The sequence below is a fragment of the Saimiri boliviensis genome, chromosome 5, assembly GCF_048565385.1.
Source record: "Saimiri boliviensis isolate mSaiBol1 chromosome 5, mSaiBol1.pri, whole genome shotgun sequence".
In the NCBI taxonomy this organism is placed as follows: domain Eukaryota; kingdom Metazoa; phylum Chordata; class Mammalia; order Primates; family Cebidae; genus Saimiri; species Saimiri boliviensis.
Window position 1 is genome coordinate 94740281 of NC_133453.1, and position 22510 is coordinate 94762790.

Here is a 22510-nt window from a genome sequence, read left to right on the forward strand (position 1 = left end):
GATTCTTTCTCCTTAAGGAGAGTGCTTTATATTAATGATGGGATGGGCTAAATACCTTCTTACTGTTTGCAATCTACTATGCTTCACATGCATTTTCTCATTTTATCTTAACAACACACTCTGAGGTTAGTACTGTTGTCTCCATTTTGGAGAAGATGAGACTGAGTCCTACAAAGTTAGGTACTTGTTCAAGGTCATACAGCTTGGAAGTGACAGAGCTGAGGTTCAGACATGTATGTCCCTGATCCTAGCATTCATGCCTTTTCCACCTGAGGTCCACTGCTTCTGATTTTGCATATAAATGAAATACACACACACAGCCCCTCCCCCCCATAATATATAGATATATTCCTCCATCCTCCCAATTGCTCTTTGGAAAATTTAGACATCAAAAAGAAGCCTTTTTGCTTTGAAATGCAATTTAAGTAGCCATTACTTTCAACAAAGTGAAGTGTAGTTTCATTAGTGAAGAACATGATGAGTCATTGAGACTAATAATTTTGTGGAACAACATTACTAAGAAAAGGAATACGCTATTTAGTGAATGATATTTACTTAAGTCATAAAGGAAAATTCAAACATCTGGAATATTTCTTAAGCAATATAGCATTTATGCATGTAGTGAGGTGTTCCCCCTATGTCTTACAGGAAATAACATATAGTTTGAAATGCATATGAGAGATTTTATGTTCATAGATATCTTTTTATTTCACTGAGCCCATTAACAAAAATTATAGTAAAATGAAAAATTGCTTGATAGCCAATTCTCTGTGTTGAAATTTTATCATGTCTTTAATAACCTCATTATTGCTACTTTATCCCTCTTAATAGGTCACTTGTCTAAAGGAAGGTTCTAGAAACCTTGTTAGTTCACACACATACAACTTTACCACACTGTTTCAGTGTTGCTTTGGGAATGATACATTGATAAGTTTGGGGAAATGATCAAAGTATGCGTAGTGTCTCAAGAAATTGTATCCTAAAATTTTTAACACCGGAAAATAGAGATTTGTATATGGTTGATACACTGTCTTTTTAAATATGTATCCATTAGGGACAGTTATATCTGGTGAATTTAAAGATGGAGTAATACAGGAGTTACAGAATCAGAGTTTCTGAACCAGAAAGGGCCTTATAAATGAAGGGCTCTTGAAGTGGAAGTCATCATTAGAAGATGAGTTCAGTGACAGTCTAAGACTAGAGCTCTAAGTCAAGTGGTTTCTGAGATTACTGAGTCAGGCTTATAGCCGAACAGACCAGGAAGTGAGTGTTCACAGCAGGTGAGGGCTTTCAGCTTTCTGGTGTTGAAGAAAAAAACTAAGAGTCATAGTGGAAATAATCTTAGGACATCAGGAAAACAAATCAGAAAAATAAAGACACCTTTATTTCTTCTTCTTAACACAAATGATATAAAACTTTAAGTGTGATATACTCTTTAAAATAATGGGATAAGCCTATTAAAAATAACTGCTAAATTATTTGTATTTTCTGAGTATAAAATTTGAACTTATTTTTATTACAATTTTATACATGTATATAATGGAAAAAAAAAAAAAACATTTTTTGGTTGTTATCTAGGATCTGAAGGTTTGAATGGGCCAATGAGTATTCTCATCATTGAAGCATTCTATGGAGGGTCCCATAAACAGCTGGTGGATCTTCTACAAGAAGAGTTAGGAGACTGTGTCCTTTATACCCTTCCTGCAAAGAAATGGCATTGGAGAGCTCGAACATCTGCTTTATACTTCTCTCAGAACATTCCCATCAGTGAGCATTACAGGTAATTAGAGCTCAGGCTGCATTTGCAGCTTTAAAAAAACTACCTTTTATGAGGATGTTGCTTCTCTATCAGCATCTTTAAGAATTTCTCCAACTATGGAATTGGTTATTATGAGTACAGTAGATACTTCTTTAAAGAAGGCAGAGCAGTAGAGTACACTCATCCTCTAAGGACACCTGGTCACTAGGAAAGGAGCTTCATTTCGAACCAACCATATATTTTTTCTTCTTGTCTTGTGATTTCATTATATACGTTGGTGTGGGTATGGGTAACAATTTGTGGCCTGAGAGAAGAGTAGCTCTTGGGCCCATTGGGTTTTTTTGGGGGTGAGGTGTTCATAAAAACACCTCTAAATGCCTTTTTTATTGAGTATACTGTTTTAGTTTGGTTCATCGTATCTGCTCTGTACTAGGAATCAGAGTTGAAAGGTGGATATTCCCGAGGCTTTAAAGTCTACTGAGATAGACATAGGCAAGTGCAATGAGAGATGAAAGATGGAGAAGTTGATTTGGACTGTGATAAACTGGAGATGGCTTTATAGAGTTGGTAACCTTTGACTTATTCTTGAGGATGAGTAAGTTTGAAAAGTATTTATTATTCAGAACTCGATTCTGAATTCTGATTTGTTAGGAAGTAGGAACAAGGAGGAAGTATTAGAAAGAGTCTCATGAGCTGGGCATGGCGGCATGTGCCTCTGGTCTCAGTTACTCAGGAGGCTGAGATGGGAGGATTGCTTGAGCCCAGGAGTTCAAGGTTGCAGTAAGCCAGGATCGTGCCACTGTACTCCAGCCTGGGCAGTAGAGTGAGAACCCCCCATCTCTAATAATAATAATAATAGTAAAGTTTAAAAAAAAAAAGAGTCTTACGAGACACACTGAAATGGAAGTAAATACTCATTATATTTTTACTGAGGGGACAGGTAGGGTGACATCCCCCTGAACATCTCTTCCTTCTTATTCTCTATTTGTATGTATTCCTATGTGTTCTCCTGATGGTTAAATAGTGGAAGACTATCCTGTAGTGGTTAACATATCTAATGTTCTTACCATTGTGGGCCCCTGTGTATAGACTGCATTAGTCTGGGCAGGCATGAAAAATGCTGGGCTGATAATGAATGGAGTTAGAGCAGATAGGTTCTTAGAGGAAGGGCATGTTGGAAGCTGCAGTGCCCACTTTACCTCCAGTACCTCTGCCCATCTGCTGCCTCTAAAGTGGACCAGCCCCAGGAGACATGGCAGCTTGTGACTTAAATGTAGGTTGCTGTTCTTAGTAGGAACTTGTGGGATTTGGAGAGTTACCCATTTTGTGTATGAAAACCAAGTATCGTCACTGAGAATGCAGTGTCAGATAGAATAGCAGTGAACGTTCCAGTTACATGGCTTAGGATTTAAAAGGTAAAATGTTGTTCTAGTGCATGTTCTGAATTTTGTATTTTTTTCAAATCTAAAGTGTATCCTTCTTTACATAATTTAATGTTTTATATTCTGATATTGCTAAGTGAATATTGTTGATTCACTAATAGTGTGAGAAATTTCAATGAACATGTTTATATAAAAGTTGTAAAGGCAACGATAAGACTGTTGCTGTGTTAAAATATGACTATTTATGGTTGCTTTCACATCCCATTTAATTGTGTTTTTGCAGCACCAATTATATTATATTACTTAAGGTCAAGTAATCCAGTTGACTTTATGGCAGTTTTTTACTTAACAGTACCATTCAATATAATAAATTTCTACAGTGGTTTGAACATTAAAATGAGACATTTCTTTGTCTATTGTTTGATTTCATTTTGATTATGCGGTTTTTTCGGAATTACATTATTGTATCACAAATATATGTGTGTGGATAGCGTGCAAACACTTCTGTGCCTATGGCTTCCCTACTTCCTTAGAAGCCTGCAGCATTTGAGTGTTAAGTGTTACTGTGGTCTTTGAAGCAATCTTATCTGAGAGGTGGATATCTAAATATCGTGGTGTAAAGCCTTACTCTCTGGTAGCCATAACCTCCACTGCCTAACAATGGTATCTGTCATCTTTCAAGGTCTGCCATTTAGCCTTTGCAGTTAACTATACTAATCTAATCGGTCTTTAACCCAAAGGTATACCTTACAAGTTTAACTTATAGTTATATTTGACCTGTGATAACTTATCTGCTCTTTGCTAAATAATTTTTTTGAATATTTTAGAAAAACTGAGGTAGTATGAACATTTGGATACTAAGTTAACAAATACGCACATTCAATCCTAGATCGAAGTGTGAGAGTAACCTTTTGTTACACCAAGTAAGTCTGAGCTCTGTGGAAATTTTTAAAGGTATGAAAAAATTTTGCTTTCCAGTTATTACTCTTCTTGTATATTTGGTATGTGAAATCATCAAAACTCAAAGGTAAAATGATTAGGCACCAATATTGCCTACTATGCAAAATACTCTGAACAAATAGGAGTGTTTGATGAGAAAGACCTTGAAACATACGCTGTTTTTCTCACCTTCTGAACATGTAGTTTTTGCTGTTATAAACGTAGTATCTGAAAAGTATTTTATTATTGAAAGAATAAATGCTTCAGCCTAATTAGTCAGTTTGATTCTGCTTTATCTTGACAACTGAAATATCATGATTCATGTTAGAGCTGTTTAGTTTTATTATAGATTACAGTAGCTCAACAAGTTATTTTGTCAAAAGTAGTCAATACTTGTTATTCTTAGGTTATATTATAGCTTTGCCTTAGAAACTTCATTAGATACAGAAAAAGGTTTTGAATATGGGACTTGGGGGAAAGCATTAAATTTTGTTTTATGAAATGTTAGTCATTTGTTCCAGGATGAAGCACTTCTACTTTCTTAGACTGTACCTTAGACTAGGTATCGAGAGTATTTTATTCATTTTTCTTTCTGCAATATCTTTACTGAACTGAAAGAGTCTCTGTTATTTAAAAATCATTTTTTCACCCTCAGATGCTTACAATTGTATTTTTTGTTTCATCTGAGGTATTGTGACAGATACTGATCTTTGCCCAGTTAACAGCCCTTCTTCCTTGTTAACAGAATCACAATTTTCTTTGGGATGGCTAAGTACCTGCCCTTGGGAGTGAAGCAACATTGACTTAAATTAGTTAGGATGATCCCATTCTCTTTTGCCAAATTTTCCCTACTTTCTTTGCATCTTGGGTTGATCAGTCTCCAAGTTGTGGCAAATTAGAGTTAAGTGGATGACTTCTGGGAGTTCTTCCAGCAAAGTGGTTTTTAAATTTTACTTATAAAAGAAGAAGGCCAACTCCCCATTCTTACATTTGGCTGGTTGTGGTATCTGCAACCATGAAGTACAAGCATGAGGACAGAACCCCTGGATTGCCATAAATGGCTGATGGAGGGCTGCACAGTACCTGGATTAGTGGTGGGTATGTGATTTGAGTTCAAATCTGGCCACTTGCAAAGACTATATACTATTCGTTCTTCTTAAGCCTGTTGTCTTAACAACTATTCTGTCTTAGTTCCAGTTAAAGCATGGTAAATTATTTAATTAAATTAAACCTAAGTATCTCTTGATTAAAATATATATTATTATATTTTACTGTTAGAAGTGGGTATGATACTTCTCCCAGCCTTGAGATGTATTACAGTTCTTGATTGTTTTTGGAGGTTGGAGGGCCAGATACTAGGTGCTTTTCTGGCTCTGTGAATCTGTGATGTTCTCTTAATCCTCAGAAGTCACAGGTCATTTGAATTTTCCTCTTTTGAGGCTTTTCCTCAAGGAAACTACATGGGATACTTTCTTTTCTCATAGGGTAGACTCATGAACACATGAACTACATAAGGAACCACATGGGATACTTTCTTTTTTCATAGGGTAGACTCATGAACACACTGATAACAGTCTCTGTTTATGATGCTCAGTACCTGCCATTCTGAACTTATCCTTAAACTGGTGTACCGTGAAGTTTTCTACTTGTTTTACGAACTTGGCTAGGTACAGCATTCCATTACTGCCCAGCTCACTAGCCTTATATTATTACTAGCTGTGTGCACTTCTTGGGGTTTGGATGATGTTTTGACACTGTATAGATAATTTTGCCATTAGGTACAGTGTAGCATCTCATAATCTCTCCAGTATGTGACCGCTCCATTTAAGGAGAATTGGCCCAGAGCTTTCCTATCACTTAGCCTACCAGCTTTGCTATCCTATGCTGCCTTGTTTTGGGGTTTTCTGGTTTGTTTTTGTACCAATCTTGCTCTTCTGTGTAGCTAGCACACACAGCGGCCTAGTTCCAGACTTGTATGACACTTAGGGCTTCTTCCACAGTATTTCATCTCACTAAAATCTCCTCTGATTGACAGTATTGTTTAATTTAGGCATGTTGACTTTATGTTGAAAGTGTAGCTGACCACAAATCTACTGAAATAGGATAATCCTGCAAACCAAATAACCAACCATTTGATCAGTCTCTGCCTCTTTCTTTCTCTTTCCTCTCTTCCACTCCTTCTGTTTCTCATATGCACATACATGCACACAAACACACACACAGACCCCCCCCCACACACACACAGACACACATTCTTCTTTGTAAAACTAGAACTTAAACCTGTTGTCATTGTCCCTAAAGGATGGTTTCTGGGCTTCATCTTTTCCATGTTTCTTTGTGTTCCTTTGTCAGTGTTCTCAAGATGAAAATATTCTAGTAGAAAGGGGAAAAAGTTTTCTTGATAAGGAGTTTGTAGTTTATTCTTACCGCAGGTTGCCAATTCAAAAGTGTTTGTGTAGTTAGTAGCATGCACTGTGAAACCACTGCATCCCAGGAGTCAAGCACTGCAGTGCAACTTTAAGTAGATACTTTTAATATCCTTTCTAGCTTATTTAAAAAAATAAAGTATTACATGTAAGGTTCCATATGGCTCCCTGGGTAACAGTTCATGTGGATACAAGACATTATTCCTAACAGACTCGGTACCTTAAAGACCTCTAGGATAAATCTCCTGTATATGTACCCTCTAAAGTTTGACAACTGTATTTTAAAAGACAAACTGGATGTTTATTACACTTTTACAGAGGGGAGAAAATCATTGTTTTTAATGAATGGAATGGAAAAAGGGGGAAAAAACCTCATCCCCAAATGGATGCAAAATATACTATATAAAAGAGCTTTAACTAGAATAAGACCCTTCACAGTTTTGCTTTTATAAGTAATGTGCTTATTTTTAACATGATAATTGAGACTATTAGTCTGATTTTAGAGTACTTCTTATCTAATTGTTTTTAAGTGTTGAGTGTCTTCATGGTTAGTCTTCATATGACAGGAAAAAAAATTAGAAAAATGAAAGATGTATTTAATTCTGCCTTCATCTCCAACATTTATTTGTTTATTTGAGAAAGATTTTATGCTTTTATTAAGACCTTAGTCAATGTTTCCTTTTGTTACTGTCTCTGATTTTCTGTACATGGGGCCTCTAAAACTAAGATACAGATACTCTGTTGCCCTTTCCTTTCCTTATCTTTTTTTTTTAGGCAGCTTTCATGCCTTCTTATTTTCTTGGGGTCACATTTGGTCAGCTACCCTCCTTTGGGCACATTGTTCTTTCCATTAATGCCTGATTATTGTTCATCTTTCCTTTGTTTATACTCTTTCATTGTTCAGGCCCTGGTGTTTCTTCACACAATGGACCTGCTGGTCTTCTGAGCGACCAGTCCAGAAAAATCACTGCAAGGGGAAAGCGGGGGCCGAGTCGCAGCTACTGCTGCTGAAAGCAGTCATATTCATTTCTTCCTTTTATCTTTCTAAAGAACATAAGTCTGCATTTCAGTGAATTTTTCCTAAAGTCTCTCCTATGTTTTTCTTTGTTCACCATCTCATACTGATAATAAAAATGTAACACTCGCCTTCTTTAGGTGAAATTCCTAGTTGAGTATGTGTAGTTGAGACAGCATTGGGGGGTGGGATAGTTTGGTAAAAATACCTCCAGACTGGTTATCTTTTGGTTCTTTTCTAAGCTTGTTTCCATTATTATTTTCCTTCGTTAGTATTCATTAAGAGCTTTTATGTTAAGAGCCAGTGCCTATGTCAGTACTGGTGATATAAAGTCAAACTTGACAAACATGGACATATGGTGCTAGCACACAGCAAGCACTTAGTGAACCCTTTGTTGATTGAAAGAAAACTTAGTGCCTATACCTATTTGCTGATACTTGTCATCTTGATTAAATAATCCCTGATTGAAAACCATCCGTGATTTCTTATTGCATGTGTAAAATCCAGAGTATGCGCAGGTTGCTGTGGTCTCTGTGACTAGGGCACTGGTCTGCCTCTGCAACTTCATCTCTACCCTGTCTTCTCATTAATGTGCTGTAGCAGCTCTGGCCTTGTTTACTCACTCTGAAATATCAAGCTTTTTCTTGCCTCAAGTCCTATTACTGCTTGCTGGCCCCTTTGCTGGCAATACTTACTCATGCCCCCAACCCACACCCCTTTTTCTTCATAGCTTTCTCAAGCCTCAGCTAAAAGTTTCATCATTTCAGATAGACTTTTACGGAGCACCCAATCTAAAATGAGCCCTCTATTTTAGCACTCTTTTCTCCCTCTGTAATAACATTCTATATAACGTGTAATAATTTTGTTTGCTTGATATTTTTCTCCCCATTTTATTCTAAACTTTATGATGACAAGGGTCATAGCTTTCTTGTTTATCATTTTATCCCCAGTACCAAGTATGCTACCTAGCAGATAGTAGCTGCTTACAAAATATGGTCGAAGGAATGATTTTTAGGGTTTGAAAAATATGGCTGCCATTTGCTTTGTTAATTTACTTATGTTTTTCCTACTATGGGCACTACCAGTATCCTCTGTCTAAAGATGTCATCTCTTCTACATAGAAACAGAAACTCATCACTGAAGGCCCTGTGTTACTCAGTTTTACTGGATTAAGCTAAAGAATTCCATATAAATTTTTTCACTTTCATGGTTTATATTAATCAGACTATGAAAGCAGCCATTATCTATTATGTAAATTTTGGCAAAAGAAAATATAATTTTCTGTAATTTCCCTTGTATAAAAGTGTTTCCAGAAAAAAAGTTTCTTAGTTCAGGAAACATTAGTCTAGAATAAGCTTGTTCAGCCTGTGGTCCAGGACAGCTTTGAATGTAGCCCAACACAAATTCTTAAACTATCTAACTTTCTAAAAACATTATGAGATTTTTTTTTTCCAAGCTAATCAGCTATTGTTGGTGTTCGTGTATTTTATATGTGGCCCAAGATGATTCTTTTTCCAACGTGGCTGAGCAAAAGATTAGATACCTCTGATCTAGAATATGCCTGTGATATTTGTAAATTTCATGTGATTGTATTTTAAGGCTTTTTAGTTTTGACAGTGGCCACCCATGAACAATGACTTTTAAATTTATGGAGCAGACACTTTCAGAATAAATGGCAGATTAGAATTTGGCCCAAAGAGGTATTTTGCTTGGACACTGTAATTATTTAAATATTTTTAAAAAATTAATGCTTTTAGACAGATATTCTTCATTTTGGTCACGAATACTACTAGTCACCATTGTTTTATACAAGGCTACTTTTCACATTTATTTTACTTAACTGGCCCGTTTAGGCCTTTGTGTTTATAACCCCTGGCTTAGAATCTGCCTGAAAAAATGCATCTATAATAAAATATTTTAAATTGTATATATAAATTAAAGAGTTTACCAAAAGAATAATAATCACTTGTGTTTGAAAGAAACAGTGTACTACATTAGGAGACTCAGCAGTCCTGGGTTTTAATCTCAGCTCTGCCATTAATTATTTGCCCTGAAAAAAATCACTTTAGAGTATTAGTATTAACCTTAGAATATTTAATAATAATATATTTTTTTCATTTGTAAATTGTGGTTTTATCTGTTCCTAAGTTTTAATGATGTCATGAACAAATAATTAACATCAGGATCAAGATTTAAGGAATTCTAACATGAAGGACAAATGTTTCTATCATTCAACTTGCTCATCTCATTCACTGCTTCATTTAACTTCATTTAGCTTTTCTTAGGCTTATTTGTACATTTTCTTGAATTAAAATATATATATATAAAACTTTATTTTTAGAGTTAGAGATTTTTGGGGAGTAAGTGTAACAGTGCTTCTGTCTTCAGAGTCACTGTTACGTGATTTCTTATTTGTTCAGATTTCCTTTATCAGCCTCAGCCCTTCATGATTATTTGCCTTTTCAAAGAGAAGGCATTTGACTGCCGTGTTAGCTATCTCTCTCTACAGGACATAGGACATGTATACCATATACTCATGATATTAGTGCAGAATACTCAGACAGTGAGGGCAGTATTCATTAAAGAAGTACAGAGAAGTGGGTTTAATTCTTGCAAATTCTGACATAGATCTAAAGGGATGTTAGAGATTTTGATAAATAGAGAAGAAATGGAAAAGCACTGTAGGAAAAGGAAGTATTGTGAACAAAAGTCCACAGGAAAAATAGGGAAATGTTTGGAGACTTTAAAAGCTTGATTTTGCATGAACATATTCTGAGTTAGGAGTAGTTATGGGAGATCAGGTTGGGTGATAGGCAGATTTTTTCTAGTTCATATGCATTCTTAAATTGAAGATTAAGAATTTGTAGAGCTTTTACTATAGGTGATGGGCAGCATTTGAAGGCTGTATTACTCTGGATTCTTTTGTGTGATAGAAACTCAATTAAAAATTACAAAAACGTGAAAGAAAATATAGTTGAGTTAGCTGAGTCATATAACTAAAAGTCTCAGAGTGGTTGGCCATGGCAAGGTATATACAGAGATGTCATTTGTTCTTCTGCATCCTTGACTCCTTTTTCCTGTGTTTTGGATGCATGCTGGAATAGGCTCTTTCCATATGGATCACTCCCAGACCTAAGCTTATATTCCACCAGGTTAGTTACCTTATCTGTGAGTACCTCATTTTTCAGAAGTTCTAACAAAGTCCTGAGATGGACTAACTATACCTTTTTGTATCATGTGGCCTTTGGACTTGTTATTGAAGCAAAAGGCATCTAATACCACATTTGGCAAGGCCTGTATTACATCATCACTTTGGAATCAGGAAATGGAGTCAGCCCCATTCAAACCACATGACTGAGTACAGGAGAGCAAAAGGAAAATTACATGACATTGCTGGTATTTTTTTTTTTTTAAGACAAAGTCTTATTCTGTTGTCCAGGTTGTAGTGCAGTAGTACAGTCATCACTCACTGCAGTCTTGAACTCCTCAGCTCGAATGATCCTCCCGCCTTAGTCTCCTATAGTAGCTAGTCCTAGCTAGTACAGGTGTATGCAACCATGTCCAGCTACTTTTTAATTTTATTTTGCAGAGACAGTGATTTGCTATGTTGCCCAGGTTGGCCTTGAACTTCTGGCCTCAGTTTATCTTCTACTTTGGCCTCCTGAAGTTCAGGAATTACAGGCATGAACCACCAATGTATCTGATTTAAATGAGGGGAAATGATGTTTTTCAGGCAAAACCATTGATGATCGCTGTAACAGAATATGAGAGTGAGATAAGGAATATTACAGCAATTTTGGATGGAGACCATTAATGAATATAGAAGGTGGTCATTGGATTCTAAATATCTAATAGAAAAATAGTGAAATTCTAAATCAGAACATTAATAGTAGGAATGGAAGGCAGGAAAAGAACTAGCAATAGCAATATGGATGAAAGTTATGTTACTTGCATTTTACTAGTTACAAAATCTGTCTGGAACTGAACTGAAATTTACCTGTCCTATCTATGTGAAAAGGATTTGGGATATAAATTAATTTAGTCAAATTCACAGATGTCACAATTAAACTACTTTAGTGGTTATAATTATTTTAAAAACTAGGTAATGCTAATAATAAATTATTCATATTCACTCATTACTTTGGCTCAGTTTGTTTTGGCAGCATTTTAAGTTACTCCATTTATGTAAATGTTATAAAACTTTTCTTTAAAAATCTAATGTAATACTGTTTTCTTCCACATAAATACAATTGTATATATAGACATACACATATCTACATATATATACACATATGTACAGTCATGTGCCACATAACGTTTTGGTCAGTGATAGATTGCATATGCAGTGATGGTCCCATAAGATTATAATTGTCTATTTTTACTACAGTTTACCTTTTCTATGTTTAGATACACAAATACTTACCATTGTGTTATAGTTGCCTACAATATCAAATACAGTAACATGCTGTACAGGTTTATAGCCTAGGAGCAATAGACTATGCCAATATAGCATGGGTGTGTAGTAGGCTACACCATCTAGATTTGTGTAAGTACACTCTATGATGTTTACACAATAAGAAAATTGCCTAGTGACACATTTCTCAGACGGTCTCATCATCATCAAGCAATATTTGAATGTATATATAAATACACACAATCAATAAGTGATTCAGTATTTGGCATTAATTTGTCAAACATATTTCTTTTCACCCTGCCAAAAAGTAAGGCATTAAGTGCATCTGTAGAGTTCATGTATTATGCTAGATCTCAGAGTGCAAATGAATGAGTAAAGTTTCTGCTTGTCACTCTACTTGATATATAGTTCAGTAAAGCCAGTTTCTTCCTCAGTGATCTGGAATAGCAGGCATACATTTGGTAAACACACACTATGTGCTAGGCACAAATGATATAAAGGTGAATAAGGCAATATGCTTTAGGAAGTAAATTTCTTCTTTGGAATATGGTTCTGAGGTTTCTTTATTTGTTGGCTTTGGTACCATTTGAACAATGTTCCCTTGAGTCAGCATTCCAAAAGGGTCATTTACTAATATGTTTCTAAGAAAATTCCCCACACTCGTAATTTATCGTTCACTATAGTAGATTTAAAATGTAGGGTATGGGGGTATTTTTGCTCGTAGTTTCTCTGCGTATCCAGTATTGAGACAGATATTTATTTGTATTCAGACTGTTTTGATGGTTCCAAGATTTTTAGAAAATTAAAATAGGTAAGAATGTGAATTAGTTTTTATCATTTTTTCCTTTATCATAAATTTAAACACAATGAGAAATATTTTTATAAAAACGAATATAATTCAAATTATGTATTATATACATTGTGTGTGTGTGTGTGTGTGTGTGTGTGCACGTGCACACGTAGCAGTTGCATTACAGTGTTTCTCATTCAAATGTAATTCTTAGCTTTCATTTTGTAAGATTGTTTAGTGTTAGAAAAAGCATCAGGATTTTCAAAGGGCATTTTTAACTTTTTAAAACAAAAAATGAACTCACTTTTATTGAAAAACATTTTTCTGTACTATTTTGTAAGAAGATCACTGTTAGGAAACCAAGCAATAACTCAATGACATTACTGCAAAGATTTAAGAATCCTTGACTTACTATTTTATGATAATTGATTGTAATGAAGAGATAACTTCTAAGTTTATAAAGAGTGATTGGTAGGATTATGCAGTTATTTTAATAGCAATAATATTGTTTTTCCAAGTCTTCAAAGATATTTAATGACATTCATTATTTTATTTGCTTTATTTTTTGAAAGAGAAGCAGAGGTTAAGAATTGAGGTCTTATTTGTTCTCAAATTTGACCACTGTTTAAATAGACTTGACAAAAGTAACCACTTTTTGATTTTGGTATTTAGAACTAGGAGTAGAAAACGGAAAATGTGCATACCTACACATACATACAAGAAATAGAAACAGTGGCAGCTTTAGAATTGAACTACCTGAGAAATGTTCAGGCTTTTGGAAACATGATCTTAATATTTGCCTTCTTTCAATCAGTTTTATTTTAGATAAAATGCTGGCAGATGGTAGTGATCTACTTGAACACAGTTGAGTTTTCTTTATTTTTTCCATGGAAAAAAGCTCACAGAAACTTTTGTTCCTTAATATGTTCAGCATGCATATGTTTTACATCTATTAATGAGTATTAAAAATGCAGGTCCTAATTAGATGTCTAAATCTGAGAGGAGTTGTGGTGAGTACCAGCTTCTTAGAATTATTTAAAAATACAGTTTTGATGAATATGAGTTTCTTTTTTGCTATGACATGTTTCAGCCTTCTCTGGCTCCAGAAACAAAGGAATTTGCATTATCAATGCTTCTCAGCTATTATATTCTAGGGTTTCTACTGGATATTGTGATTTTTGATGATAAATTCTTTAGATATTAATTATGTCAAAACTTGGAGAATTCAGGATATTTATGTTCTTTTATCAGCCGTTATATATTACAGGAAAAAATAATTTTTTTTTTTACTTGTTTAAAGATTTAGGCTTTAGATGGGGCATGAATAGTTACAAACTTTTGATATGCCTTGTATTTTAGAAAACTGGTAGAAAATCTGATATACTGTGTTGCAGCCTGGTTTTGTTTGGTACTTTAGCTTTACATTTTAAAATGTGGGGGATAGTGGTGGGGAAATCCCTTCACTCCAGATTTATCTATATGAGTCACCTGAAGTCTTGTTTCTGATACAGTATAATGAAATGGTGCCATCTGAATCAGTATTTCCATATTTGCAATTTTGGATATTCAGTTTGTACTCATCAACATTTATCTACATTTCTGTTTTATTTGAAAATTTGTCATGCAATCCTCTTTGAGGTGATAAGCATATCTAACCAAGAATGCCTTCTGTTTTTCATAGACATCGAGTATTAATTGTTCTTTCACTTACTTTGACTGACTAATGCATTTGTTCACAACTTCAAACCACAAATTAGGCACATAGATACTGACTAATCCCCATTTACAAATATTAGCCTATACAGTGTGAATTCCTTCAATGTTTGGTCATTCCTAGGAACATATGATGAGTTTTGACATTGTTTCCTGTGCCTATTAGACATCTTATTTCACAGGAGCCCAGAGGGACTAGGAAATAGTCAGGGGAGCAGAATCCAAGCCCATTTCAGCCACTCACCTGTAAATGTGCATGTCACTCTCATTCTGTGTCATCATCTACTAAATGGTGAAAATAGAAATAATACTCTTTCTTTTTATCTTCAAGATGTGTGAGGATCAAATGAGATAATAATCTTCCAAGAATATTTTGTAAACCATGGAGAAATTTTTTTTTTTTTTTTTTTTTTTTTGAGACGGAGTTTCGCTCTTGTTACCCAGGCTGGAGTGCAATGGCATGATCTCGGCTCACCGCAAAAAACTCTCAGTTTTTTTTTTTTAATTATTTAATCTCTAGTCTTTGTTTATTTTAAAATGGGAGTAGGAGAGATGGCATAGAATTAATGCTTTCTAAAAACCATAGTGCTTAAAGAGTGTTTGGCCCAAAACCATAATGTACTGTTCCTTTTACTCCTCAGTTATAGGTAGTTTCATAGTCACAGTGATAAGAGTGGGAAGAAATAATAGAATATTATTTGCAGATTTTTATTCTGTTTTAACTATTTCAGTTCTGGTATCAATTTTGAATTATAGCTAAACATCAGCAATCAAATAGTTGGGGGGTGCTTGGCACAGTGGCTCATGTCTGTAATAACAGTGTTTTGGGAGGCTGAGGCAGAAGAATTGCTTGATGCCAGGAGTTTGAGACCATTCTGGGCAACATAGCAAGACCTTGTGTTACAAAAAAATTTTTTTTTTAAATCAGCTAAGTATGTGATGTGCACCTGTAGTCCCAGATACGTGGGAGGCTGTGAAGATCACCTGAGTCCAGGAATTTGAGATTATACTGAGCTACGATCCTGTCATTACATTCCAGCTGAGGTGACAGAGTGAGACCATGTCTCTTTAAATACACACACACACACACACACACACACACACACACACACACACACAGAGTGTCTTTAAACACACACACGTAATATATATCACATGTATATGTAACATAATGTATTCATCCTATATATAATATATATAATGTAATATATATATAATAGGTATAGTAGTAATGAATTAAAATATTGGTCATTTTATGTTTCTGTAATTAGAAAAGTAAATTAGGAATATTTCACTGTTAATTCATTTTCTTCAACTAACATTTATATAATGCCTCCTATTTTATAAGATACTTTGCTACTAGGTACTTGATTCAGAAATGTCTGAAAGAATTATCTGTATGAAAAAGATAACATGGAAAGTGGTTGAATTGCCCTCTTATTTAGTAAATGATAAAGAATTCTTAAATAAATAAAAGGTGTTTAGTTGTCTTATATATCTGAAGTTTTGACAATGTCTGTAGCCTTTTTAAGGAAAAGCAGAATTTCATACCTGTGATGAAATGAGACTAACTTTCCAGTACAAAGTAGTTATTTCACATTTATACATCATCTTTTTGCTTAAGCCCCAAGGAAAAGAAATATATGAATGTCTGAACATGATGATATTTCTCATGTTAATTTTAATAAAAGAATAACAGCTGAACATCATAGCTGCCAAAAAAATTAGATAAATGGAAATAAATGTTCTAATGTACATTCTTGAAATTGATATGGTTTTAGTAAACATAATGAAAGTTTCTTGTTCACAGAGAAATTGTGAATGGAATAGTAATTGGTCATTTCAGGTCAGCTGTGTCAGTTGGTTATCCATTAGTGCAAATTATTTAGATTGAACGTATCTTTGAAATTTACTATAAATATGTTGAAAGCATTGTATTAGTAGGTAAAACTTTCAAAGAGATCTTAAGTAAATTAGTTTTACTTTTTTTTTCTTTAGAAAGATATTTTCCTTTTTATTTCTTTCAACAATCTTAGAAACATTTTTACTTTTGCTAACTGAGGCTGAAGGTAAATACACTTCAGGAGAGTTGGGGAAATATATTTGACCAACTTATTGCACAGGTAATAACCTAACCTGCTCATTGGACCTCCTCTTTTTTTTTTTTAAGACACTCCATTTAATTATTTCTTATAACTGGTTCAAGAGTTAACCTAGGCTAGGTGTGGTGGGTCACGTTTGTAATCCCAGCACTTTGGAAGGCTGAGATGGGTGGATCACCTGAGGTCAGGAGTTCGAGACTAGCCTGGCCAACATGGCAAAACCCTGTCTTTATTAAAAATACAAAAATTAGCTGGGCATGGTGGCAGGTTCCTATAATCCCAGTTGGGAGGCTGAGGCAGGACAGTCACTTGAACCTGGGAGGCAGAGGTTGCAATGAGCCGAGATCACACCACTGCACTTCAGTTTAGACAACTGAGAGAGAGAGACTCCATCAAAAAAAGCAGAAAAAAGGAGTTAACCTAAGGTAAATACCTCTAAGTCATCGCAACTGTGTCCCCTCCAAAATCTTTCTAAATTTTCTTTTCATTCATTTCTTTCGCCCTTTACTTCAAGTATTTTACCAGAGAAGCTCACTAGCAAACAGTTTTGAATAGCTGTTAATGTTTTACGTTTGTCACTGCAAAACGGTATTCTATTATTCTTGTGGTAGTAGAGTGGTCAGTTAGTGGAGGAAAAGAGAAATTATAAAGTATCAAAATTCATAATGTATACTTTGTCTGTGTACAATATTCTAATTGTATTTATATCCAGGTGAGACATAAATAGGAAAATGATAGCCAATTTTCTAATACTTTATTAGTTAGCTATTGCTTGGCAAGATTCTACTCCCTGTTTTCCTTTTCTTCCTCGTTCTGCACATTGTACAGGCCTGCCTGCAAATAGTAACTGCTTAATACTTTTAAAAATTCTTGCATGAATGGTATGCTTTATTTTAGTAGAAATACTTTTTTCTTGTTGTATAATTAGTTACCTGTTTAGTGCAGAGGAGAAGGTGGCTATTTTGATGGTTTTTACTTTTCTTATTCGGATTCTTTTTCAAGTGGCAAAAGATGTAGATATAATGAATTTAAAGCACATTAGGGAGAATTTAAAGTGGCACATATGATCTATAAGACAGAGTCCTAAGACTTCTCTTTTTCCATGTCACAGTGGCAATATACACAAAACTGTTACTACTTGTTAGTTCACTGTTAGAGAAACTCTGGTTTAGGGAATGCAAATGCAGCAAGAAAAATGGCTTCATTAGATAGGAGCTTTCTATACAGTGTTAAAACTCAGGGCCTTTCTGGAAATGTAAAGATTTTGATGTGAGAAGAGAACAGTGGAGGAACATAGTGGTTTTATAATGGGGGTCTAGCTGTTGACTTGCCAATGATACACATTTACATGGTCTCCTTTGTAGGAACACTGTATCACTGTTTCTTTTCAGGTTGTATTGCTTGACCTTTGTAACTCATTTGAACGTTTTCCACCATCCCTTAGAATGATGCCCTCCTAACTCTTCCTTTGTATCTTAGATATTTACTATATTCCTTCTTCATCATTAAAAACTTTGCTTTTTATCATTGATTATTTCTTGGAAATGACACCTAATTGTTATTTAGGCATCAGTGGTTATTAGTGGCTTATTGTATAATCTCAGCTAAGATAAAGTCCCCTTTTTTGTTGTTGTTTGATATATTATAAAAGGCGCTTGGTTTCCTTTGCTTCAGCCATCTTCCAGCAATTTTCATGAGTAAAAGTGTTTTAGATAACACCTTGATTCAGTCGTCAAAAGATTTCAGTGACAGCCAGTTATTTCTCTGATAAATAAATTCTTACTCACATAACTAAAACATGACTGCATGGTCCTTTTATCAGGATAGTCCTATCCATTTTAAGTATATATATATTTTTATTTTCTGGTTAATGTAACTTGCTTATTGGAGGCATATTGAGTTTCCTGTTGTGATTTGAATGAGTGAACAAGGACATTATGGAAAATTTTAACCGTATACAAAATAGACAGAACAGATAATGTACCTTTTTACCTTTTAATAAGTGTAAATAAATAGCCAATCTTGATTTCTCAGGACTCTGCCTAGTTGTTTTCCACCTCAGATTATATTGAAGCAAATTCCAAACATTTCTTTTTGGCTCCATATGTTATATTGTATATCTATAAAAGATAAAATTTCTTTTAAAAATAAAACATAATTGTAACATCATTACCACCCTGATGAACCCCAAATAATTACTTAATATTGGGAAATATATCAAATGTTAAAATGCTACCTTTACTATAAAATACTAAATGAATAATAGGACCCTATTATGCAATGAAGAAAAGAGAAGGCGGCCGGGCGCTGTGACTCAAGCCTGTAATCCCAATGCTTTGGGAGGCCAAGGTGGGTGGATCACCTGAGGTCAGGAGTTCATGACCAGCCTGGCCAACATGGTGAAATTCCGTCTCTATTAAAAATACAAAAAAATTTCCCGAGGGGGTTTGGGGCTTCGCTCTGGAGGGGCTGGCGGGGGCGGGTGGGGGCGCTGCCTCTATTGTGGTGAAGCCCCCATGCCCGGGAGTCCCGCCGCTTCCGCCGCACTCCTCGTCCTAGTTTCGCTCTCTCTCGAATTCATCGCATCACGTTTCGACCCATAGATATTCTAGCCCAAGAGCTGAGGAGGCGGAGGAGGAAGGAGAGGAGTGTGTGTGTGGGGGGGAGAGAGAGAGAGAGAGAGAGAGGGAGAGAGAGAGAGAGAGAGAGAGAGAGAGACAGAGACAGAGACAGAGAGTGAGTGAGTGTGAGAGAGACAGAGAGAGAGGAGAGAGAGAGAGAGAGAGAGAGAGAGAGAGAGAGAGAGACAGACGCGGGGGGTTAGGGGGGCGGAGAGAGAGAGAAATAGACCCCTTACAAATGGTGATGGCAGAGAGCCCCGGACAGGAATCAAGAGAAAACTACTTAGTGCATCAGAAGAAGATGAAAACATGGGAGGAGAAGATAAAGAGAAAAAAGAAACAAAAGAGAAATCTCATTTATCCACCTCAGAGAGTGGAGAGTTAGGATCCAGTTTAAGTTCTGAAAGTACCTGTGGTTCTGACTCTGACTCTGAATCAACTTCCAGAACAGATCAAGATTATGTAGATGGAGACCATGATTATAGCAAATTCATACAAACCAGGCCTAAAAGAAAACTCAGAAAGCAACATAGCAATGGAAAAAGAAATTGGAAGACCAGAGGCACAGGTGGAAGAGGCAGATGGGGAAGATGGGGTAGATGGAGTAGAGGAGGCAGAGGAAGAGGAGGCAGGGGATGAGGGAGTCGAGGAAGAGGTGGAGGTGGCACTAGGGGTCGGGGAAGAGGGAGAGGAGGAAGAGGTGCTTCTAGAGGAGCTACCAGAGCCAAAAGAGCACGTATTGCAGATGATGAATTTGATACCATGTTTTCAGGACGTTTCAGTAGACTGCCTCGAATTAAAACAAGAAACCAAGGCAGGAGGACTGTTTTATATAATGATGATTCTGATAATGACAATTTTGTGTCCACTGAGGATCCTCTGAATCTTGGTACATCCGGATCAGGCAGAGTGCGTAAAATGACAGAAAAAGCCAGGGTTAGCCATCTCATGGGATGGAATTATTAACAGTTAATAAATTTAGAATAACTTAAAAAATTCAATGGCCTTCTACTGCAGGGAATTTACCAGGAAATCTACAAAGCAAGTTGTGTGGGGACTTCTGCTTCCTTTCACATTGGTGCTTTTCCATTTATGCCAGTATACATTTGTTTCAAGACTTTTGATCTCCACACTTCATTTGTTCAAATAAGCCTTACTCATTAGGCCTTAAATTAAAAGAAATTCTGCCCACACATACACACACAAACACACAAACACACTCGAAACACAACACAGAAACACTACAGATTTACTGCATTAAAGGAGCATTCAGCTTCTTAAGAGTAGCATGACATTTTTATCTCAATAGAATAGCCCTCTTTTGCTTTTGTATCACAGAAGTATAGCACCTTCTTACAGAGTTTTATATAGTTTGTTTTTGCCATTTTGATTCCTATACCCAGTAATAATAACTTTTGCACAATACACCAATCCTAAAGGCAGCTATTAAATGTTTACAGTTTCTATATTGTAAAAAAAAAAAAAAAAAAAAAAATACAAAAAAATTAGCCGGGTGTGGTGGTGGGCACCTGTAATCCCAGCCACCCGGGAGGCTGAGGCAGGAGAATCGCTTGAACCCTGGAGACAGAGGTTGCAGGGAGCGAAGATTGCACCACTGCACTCCAGCAGCCTGAGTGACAGAGCGAGACTCCACCTCAGGGGGAAAAAAAAAAAAAAAAAAAAAAAAAAGAAAAGAGAAGGCAGTCTTCCAGGGAACAGAATACACTATAATGTCATATAGGCAGTGGTTGCTCAATAAAAGCAACCGATTGCCCACAGAGCTGAAGTATGGTGCTGCTTATTTTAGTGTTCATTTAGTGGCTCAATATCATTAATGCTTTGTATTCACTTAGTTTTTATTCTTCCATCTCACAGATTGCACTGTATTACGTGAATGGTGCCCTCTGAATGGCACAGGACAAACCCTGTGTACTGCCATAGGGGATAGCCCTGCTTGCAGGAGGGCCCTGGGTATTAGCATTTATATTTAAATACCCTGCATAAGCTGTGCATGGTGGCGCACACTTGTAATCCCATTTACTTGGGAGGCTCAGGCTAGGGGATTGCTTGAGCTCAGGATTCTAGACAAGCTTTGGTAACATATCCAGACCTCATCTCAAAATAGGTATTTGCATGCATACGTACATACGTACTCTGCAGGTGTCTCTAATGTGTATTCGAGGTTGAGAATATTATCTAAAGTGTGCAGTCTGGGCTTAGTACAAATAATAGTATTACCTGTTTTATTTTACCTTCACCAGTTGTAGATTATAAGTATAGATATAGCAGTAATAATTCTGTTGGCTTTGTTTTACTTGCTGGGTATTTCCTTTCCTTTTGTTTCGCTACTTTGAAGGGATAATTATAGTAATATGAAACATTTTGTCCACATAAAAGCTTATTGAAGAGGTTAAATGTTCTTTCTAATTAAAGAAAACACTAATTGGACAGATTGTCATTTTATATTAGTAATTTTCATTATTTTTTTAATCAGAGCTAAAAATATTTTTAAAAGAATGCTGCTATTTTATACTTATTTTTTTCCTCACTATTTGATGGATTTAAATATTCAGATGAATTTTATTTTTGAGATAGTTGATTATGCTTTGGTCTCTAGGTGTGACAGGGACAGATAAAATTTTTTTTTTTTTTTGCCGTGTCAGAAAGTTTTATAATTTGCAATCCCTATCCATGCCTTACCTATCCCTAAAACATCTATCACCCTTCCTTTCTTCCTTCCTTCCTTCCTTCCTTCCTTCCTTCCTTCCTTCCTTCCTTCCTTCCTTCCTTCCATCATCCATCTGATTGCAAAAGGCCTCAGCATAATGTCATTAATTTTCTTTGTATCCTTGCATTGCTGATTAGTTTGTTAAATCTTACTTCAGAAGTCTGTTGGTTTCCCTATTTTCAAAGGGCAAATTGGTGGTAGATGGTTAAGATGTAGACTGTGTTTTATTCCATTCAAAGGCACTACTTTTCAGTATTGTGAAAGCTTAAATTAAAAAAAAAATTGGTATTACTTGTTAAAAGACAAGTTTCACTAAGAGAATATATTTCTTGGAATTCTTCTAATAACTTTTTTTTTTTGCCTGACTCTCTCTTGTTGTACTGATGTGACCATTCTGTATTAGTTTCCTAAGGGTGCTATAGCAGCAGAATTCATTCTCTCACAGTTCTGAGGCCAGAAGTCCAATATCAGGGTCAGGAGGGCCATGCTCCCTCTGAGGCTCTAGGGATGAATCCTCCCTTGCCTCTTTCTGGCTTCTTATGTCTCCTCCAAATCCTTGACATTCTTTTTGGCTTGTAGCGACATCACTCCAGTGTCTACCTCTGTTGTCACATGATCTTC

The 22510-nt window shown here is 35.7% G+C and overlaps 1 protein-coding gene across 10 annotated transcripts in view; it reads left to right on the plus strand.

Annotated features, from left to right (window-relative positions):
- Window positions 1–22510, plus strand: part of GTDC1 (glycosyltransferase like domain containing 1) — a 424620-nt gene that overhangs the window by 127929 nt on the left and 274181 nt on the right. For all 10 annotated transcript variants that reach the window (XR_012517769.1, XR_012517768.1, XR_012517770.1 and 7 more), the window contains exon 4: window positions 1579–1780. Coding sequence is in view for 3 of the 10 variants with exons in the window: in XM_074399728.1 (XP_074255829.1) it covers window positions 1602–1780 (179 nt within the window). In the remaining 7 variants the exon portion in view is untranslated. The remainder of the gene's footprint in view (window positions 1–1578; window positions 1781–22510) is intronic.